This window comes from Lithobates pipiens, unplaced genomic scaffold, assembly GCF_037356315.1.
Source record: "Lithobates pipiens isolate NorthernLeopardFrog02 unplaced genomic scaffold, aLitPip1_a1.2 Scaffold_25, whole genome shotgun sequence".
Classification (NCBI taxonomy): Eukaryota; Metazoa; Chordata; class Amphibia; order Anura; family Ranidae; genus Lithobates; species Lithobates pipiens.
In genome coordinates this window covers 8,526,923-8,533,900 of record NW_027507787.1, presented here as the reverse complement: position 1 = coordinate 8,533,900, position 6,978 = coordinate 8,526,923, and the positions used below count along the sequence as shown (strand labels likewise).

General features: G+C 45.3%; 1 protein-coding gene across 1 annotated transcript; it reads right to left on the bottom strand.

Annotated features, from left to right (window-relative positions):
* Positions 1-302: 302 nt before the first annotated feature.
* ZNF503 (zinc finger protein 503) lies at positions 303-5,972 on the bottom strand. Its single transcript, XM_077454024.1, has 2 exons — positions 5,315-5,972; positions 303-2,397 (listed from the first exon to the last, which is right to left on the bottom strand). The coding sequence occupies exons 1-2, from the start codon at positions 5,576-5,578 to the stop codon at positions 1,012-1,014; spliced, it is 1,650 nt and encodes a 549-aa protein (XP_077310150.1). The 5' UTR covers positions 5,579-5,972; the 3' UTR covers positions 303-1,011.
* Between the last annotated feature and the right edge of the window lie 1,006 nt (positions 5,973-6,978).

Genomic DNA, 6,978 nt, shown 5'->3' with positions numbered 1-6,978 from the left:
ATATATATATATATATATATATATATATAAAATGAAACTTGCACCAATAATTATATTTTCCCCATTTAAAAAAATCGATTCGATTCTATATATAGATTTTTTTTTTTTTTTTTTTTTTTGCTTTTTTTGCTTTTTTTGCTTTTGCTTTTCAACAACCTTGTGAACAAATTAGGAAGTGGTAAGAGACATTGTATATGTTGGAATGGAAAAAGAAAATCACTAGGCATTTAGGTAAGAAAATTAAACGTGCTAGGTACTTAAAAAAATAATAAATAAAGTAATAAAAAAGTAAACCGTGTGTGTAAATTAAATATACTGTTTCCTTTTAATTTTAAAAGCAATACATTGTGTGTTGGATACATGATGCAAAATGACCGAGCAAGCTTGCACACAGCTTGTCAATTTTTTTTTTTTTTTAAAGGGGTGAATATTATGCACAAATGAATGGAGTTCGACCAGAACAAAATAAGGCAAATTAGGAATTTTTGCAATAAAATCTTTTTTTTTTTCTTCCAGAATACATACAAAAAATACCAATTTCTCTCTTTTTTTTTACCGTTTACACCTTAAAAATAACGGCAATTTGAAATTATGACAAACTGCTGGTTGTTTTAGTAACAAACATGCACTGTTTTTTAAGATTTTTGTAGGAGGGGGGTGGGCTTGTACCCAAACAGACGTTAAATAAGATACAATACAATAAAAGCAGTCTTTTTTTTTTTTTTTTTTTTACTTTTTTTGTCGTTTAAGTAACATTAAAGAGAAAAAGCGTTATTGTGTCCCTGTTATTTATAACTCTACAAGGGGAGTTTCCACTTTACCTGTCCAGAAATGCACTTTTGAGTCTGCTTGGAGCTAACATAAATAAATAACAGTGTCCATGGATCCAGTCCTCAAATGAACACCAAAATCTATTTTTTTCTTTTTTCAATAGAAAAAAACAAAACAAAAAAACAATCAAGTCTCGTTTGTCTCCATTAATAGGAGTCAGAAAGGCCAAGGCCAAGGTAGTCATTGGTATCCTAGAGCAGAAGCTGTTGTAAGTCTTTGCCCATAGAGTGCATAGGGGGAGTAGTAGTGTCCTGTGGCTGCTGGCATTGGCACTGGGGCACCCCCTGAAGGCAGAGGGCTCTTGGAATAAGGATGGTAGCGGCTGCTGCTGAGTCCCAGGGGATGGTGATGAGGGCTCCGCAGAGTCAGAGGGCTGTGGGAGGCCCCTGTGGGTGGCATGTGCATATGGCAAGCCATGGCAGCGGCTGCCAGGGACGAGGAGCTTGGGTATCCTGGCAACAGTTTGTCCGCGGAGCCTGGGAAGGCTGTGTGTGTCCGCAGGTGGCCTAGAAGTTCCTCGGAGGAGGAGAAGCGCTTGTCACAAGGGCCTGTGGCTGAAACCCAGTTGCATACATGGGGCAAGGGGTCGTTGGGAAGCATGAAACCATAGGGGTAGAGGGGGTGCCCGGGAAGAGAAGGTGGTGAGACCCCATGGAGGGCATGACTGGGGTAGACCAGGGGGTATCCAGATTTGAGGTCATGTGCACAGGAGGCGCTGGCACCCAACTGGGAGGCGCAGTGGTAGCTGAGGCAGTAGGGGTCCCTACACAGGCTGGCAGTCATTACAGAAGGTGGAGAGGCCCCTGTTAGGGGACTTGAGGCAGAAGACTTACTGGGGCAGCCTAGGCTACTCAACTGGGCTCCCACCAAAGAGTTCCCCTTGGTGGGGTCCAAGGAGACTCCATGTGCCAGGAACTGAGGAGGGTAGCTGGCATAGGCTCCGGCCAGGCTGCCAGGGTAGGACATGCCAGCCGGGGGCAGAGGAAAGACCGTGTGGCCTGGTTTGTAGGGGGACACAGGGGCCACTAAACCGGATCCCAACATGGAGCCAGAGGAGCTGGAGGAAGAGGAGACAGGAGTGGGGGAAGGAGCAGCAGAAAGGCTCTTACAGCCTGGGGTCCCCTCCCGGTGGTTCTGCTGGAGCTCCACGCTCCGCCTCCCGTGCGATCCGCTATCAGAGGAGCCGCTCTTCGTACACTGCTCCGCGTCCTTCTTCTCCGAGCACTCCCCCGAGGATTTGGGCTCGGAAGATGGCGGCGGGGTGCGGGGGGAGCTGGGGCTGCCAGTCCGAGGGGTGAAGGGTGGGCAGGCGGCACTGGGCACCCGGAATCCAGATTTATCGGCCGAGCTGGACTCCTTCTTGTCCGGAGCCTTGGAGTAGGGCTTGAAGCTCGACTTGTCCTCCGCCCCGATGTCGCTCAGCTTCAGCGGACCGGACTTGGACTCCTTATCAGACCCGCTGGAGGAGCCGGTCACTGAGGACAGCTTGGACGGGGCCGGGTCCGGCTTACCGATCTGGGAGCACGTCTGTGCCAGCAGGGCTAGGGGGCTCTTCTTGGCATCCAGCTAAGGAAAAGAGACACACATGGGTTAAATAGGGCCACACCACCACCATTTTATAGGACACCCTACATTCCACGACTATACAGGTGTTTATACAACTACAAGTCTGTGGGTATATATATATATATACGCGTATGTATGTATGTATGTATGTATGTATGTATGTATGTATGTATATATATATATATATATATATATATATATATATATATATATATATATATATATATATATACACACACACACACACACACACACACATATAATACCTATGTACATTGGTGTGTTTGTATACATATACACCATATACGCACAAAAAGCAGGAACGTGTATATAATGTTTACACCAATAAATATAAACAAAACATAAATATTTATATATCATACAAATATTCTCACACATTTTATTTCTGGGAAGATAAATTAACCATATGTAACTATAGAGATTTTACAGATCAATAGACTTGGCGATACAATAATATAAAGTCCTAATGATCGCACACTGATCCCTACACACAGTCAGAGGGAATGGTAAATGTCCCAGCCACCCCGGGGTCACTGATTGGGTGTAGTGGGTGCTCCAGTAGTAGTCAGTGTAGGGATCATCTGTCACAGGGTGAGCTCATGGCTGAGGAATGTAGGTGTTGCAGACAGAAGGATGGGGATGGCGGGGTCATTTGGGGGGTGATGTCTGTCCTCACTTTCCCCGGATCATTACTATGGGGGGGTAAGAGAAGTCGGGAAACTTTGTGTAGCATAGAGATCCCTAATTTCTTCCTATCATCCCTATACACTGCAATATACTCTATACTCGTGCGATCTCGTCTTTGGGCTCCCTGTGCCCCAATGTGGTGGTATAGATCCCGTATATAATATATATATATATATATATATATATATATATATATATATATATATATATATATATATATATATAGTATAGATCCCATTCTATATATATTCTATAGATCATATAGAGAGAAAGAGAGAGAGAGAGAGAGAACGTATAGATCCTATATTCTATATATAGTAGAATAGTATAGTTTTCTATATACACTGTATTAAACATATATTCTATATTTAGTGTATAGATCTATTCTATTTATCTTGTATAGATCTTGATTTCTATAAACACTATAGTAATCATATATTCTATATACAAGATCCTATATTCTATATATTTTCTATATTGTATAAATCATATATTCTGTATAAATTATATATATATATATATATATACATATATATATTGTATAGATCATATATGTTCTATACTGTATAATCATATATTCTATAGATATTGTATGAATCATATATTTTCTATATTGTAGAGATCATATATTTTCTATACATTGTATAGATGCGATATTCTATATATTGTATAGATCCTATATTATAGATTGGTGTGGAGGCCACATAGAGGGGAATGGTGTGTGTTGGATGGCAGAGCTGGGAATTAGTGATCCAATAATACCCCAGAGTGCGATGTGTGAGCGATCAGAGATCGGGGTGTGAAGTGTCATTAGCACCAACAATGTGCTGTGTCCGGAGGGATCGGGGATGGGGGGGGGGGGGGGGGGGGAGAAGAGGAGCACGTCGGACAGGGATGGGGCAAAGAAGAGCCTCCAATAATCGGGGTGTTCTTAGCAATGAAGGTTTGCTGATATGGGGTCCATCCTAAAGATTGAGGATATACATCTAGGAGAAGAGATGGGGAGTAAACGGAACCTCCAATAATCGGGGGATTTAAACCAGGGATTATGCCATCTTGAGATCGGGGTGTGATTGACTATGGGGGATTAGATGAAATCCCTGGGATTAGGGGGAACATTGGATTGGGAGTGGAGAAGAGCCCTTTAGAGATCGGGTGTCATAGGCTTTAGGGATCAGAATACAAAGCCGGTAATTCGGAGGACAGGAGTCTAGGAGATGTGTTGGGGGCAAACAAGAACCATCCAGTGATGGGGTGTCATGGACTATGGGGCTCAGATTATAGACGGGGGATTAAGACATTGGATTAGGTGTGGAGAATGGATTAGGAGGACAAGAGTCTAGGAGAGGCGATGGTGGTGGAGAGGGAGGCATCCAGTGATGGGGTGTCATGGACTCCGGGGATCAGATGGACAGAAGTCTAGGAGAGGCGATGGAGGAAATATCCGGTGATGGGGTGTCATGGACTATGGGGCTCAGATTAAAGACGGGGATTAGGACATTGGATTAGGTGTGGAGAATGGATTAGGAGGACAGGAGTCTAGGTGATGGTGATGGGGGAGACATCCAGTGATGGGGTGTCATGGACTCTGGAGATCAGATGGACACAAGTCTATAGGAAAGATGATGGGAGGGGGGGGGGGGGTTTAGAAGGGAGAGCCATCTAGCGATGGGGGTATTATGGACTAAGGGGCTCAGATGAAAGTTCAAGGATTAGGAGGACACAAGTCTAGGAGAGTCGATGGTGGTGAAGGGGGAGACATCCAGTGATGGGGGTGTAGTTACCTCGATGGGGCTGATCGGGGTGGAAGGTAGGGGTTGTAGGTTCTCAGGGATGGGGGTGTCATGTACTTTGGGGGTGTAGTTACCTCAACGGGGCTGATCGGGGTGGTAGGTAGGGGCTGTAGGTTCTCAGGGATGGGGGTGTCATGTACTTTGGGGGTGTAGTTACCTCGATGGGGCTGATCGGGGTGGTAGGTAGGGGCTTTAGGTTCTCAGGGATGGGGGTAGGTGTCATGTACTTTGGGGGTGTAGTTACCTCGATGGGGCTGATCGGGGTGGTAGGTAGGGGCTGTAGGTTCTCAGGGATGGGGGTGTCATGTACTTTGGGGGGGGAAGTTACCTCGATGGGGCTGATCGGGGTGGTAGGTAGGGGTTGCAGGTTCTCAGGGATGGGGGTAGGTGTCATGTACTTTGGGGGGTGTAGTTACCTCGATGGGGCTGATCGGGGTGGAAGGTAGGGGTTGCAGATATTCGGGGTGCAGGATGTGTCCGCTCCGGGCTGTCAGCATCTTGAGCACTTTGATGGGCAGTCGCCCGGCCTGGCGGAGGGGGTCGCTGGGTGGCACGGGGTGGGTGAAGGCTTTGTGATGGAACTGTCGGAGGGTTCCTCCGGTAGGTGTCCCCGAGCTGTCTCCGATCTCCCGGGTTGTAGGACTCTCACGACTTCCAGAAGCCACTGGCGAGCTGATCATGTCCCCCGGACAGGCATTGGTGGGGTACAATGGGGGAGACGGACCCCAGGTGGAGGTGAAGGTAGGTCCCCGGTAAGGATCCCGGTGTATAATCCTGTGTGTATTAGATCCGATGGGTGTCAGTGTCCTGATATGATATCCAGTGTAGGAGAAGAGATCCGTCCCATCCGCTCGCAGCCAGCAGCGCCCACTCCTCTCTCTCTCTCTCTTCTCTCCGCTCTACTCTCCGCTCTCTCCGCACACAGCCGCAGTTCTGCCACACTCAGCCACTTCAAAAGGCTCCGAATTAGAGCGGAGATTAAAGCCTTTGCCGCCTTCCAATCAAATGGGACCCCGAGGTGATTGGAGGGTCAAGGGGATGTGACGTCCCCCTTCTCTCTTCTCTCTCTTCTCCCCCCTCCTCCTCCTCTAGGTGGTTTCGCCTCTCTGCTCAAAGCTCAGCCTCGGAGTACATTTTCTGGTTGGTGTCCCCGGCTGCTCTCCATTTCTGACAAGTCTTTCCATTCTCCTTCTGAGCAAAGCGCTGATCCTTTCCCAGCAATTCCAGAGAACATTGAGTACTGTCCGTGATCCTTTCCCAGCAATTCCAGAGAACATTGAGTACTGTCCGTGATCCTTTCCCAGCAATTCCAGAGAACATTGAGTCCTGTCTGTGATCCTTTCCCAGCAATTCCACAAAGCTGCGTTCAAACCGCATGGAAACGCATGTTTGCGCCCGCATTTCCAGGAACAACGACGCGTGTCGCACTTGCGATGCCATTCACACCAGCGAAAACGCAAACGTAACCGCGCTTTTTTTACAGCTGTGAAATGCAAACCATTGATTTCACTGTGCCTGTACACACAGGTGCGTAAATATGTGAGAAAAAAAAAATAAACAATATTTAGTAAAAGTAAAAATACAGTAAAAAAATATATATCAGTAAAAAAAAAAAAAATACTCAGTGAAAGTAAAAATACAGTAAAAAATAAATAAATAGATCAGTAAAAAAAAAAAAAATACCCTGTAAAAGGAAAAATTCTGTATAAAAATATAGATCAGTAAAAAAAAAAAAAAATATTCAGTAAAAGTAAAAATACAGTAAAACAATATAGATCAGTAAAAGAAAAAAAAATACAAAAAGAAATTCCACAAAGCTGCATTCACACCCGGGCCGCACGGAAACGCATGTTTGCGCCCATGTTTCCAGGGACAACAATGCATGTCGCACTTGCGATGCCATTCACACCAGCGAAAACGCAAACGTAACCACGCTTTTTTTACAGCTGTGAAATGCAGACCATTGATTTCAATGTGCCTGTACACAAAGGTGCGTAAATATGTGCTGCGCATAGATCAGTGAGAAAAAAAATAAACAATACTCAGTAAAAGTAAAAACACAGTAAAAAAATATATATCA

Excerpts from the sequence above, each read along its gene's own strand:
- ZNF503 (XM_077454024.1), bottom strand. The coding sequence starts at position 5,578 with ATGATCAGCTCGCCAGTGGCTTCTGGAAGTCGTGAGAGTCCTACAACC. Across the intron at positions 2,398-5,314 it reads CCCCGATCAGCCCCATCGAG|CTGGATGCCAAGAAGAGCCC; the intron begins GTAACTACACCC and ends TCTTTTCCTTAG.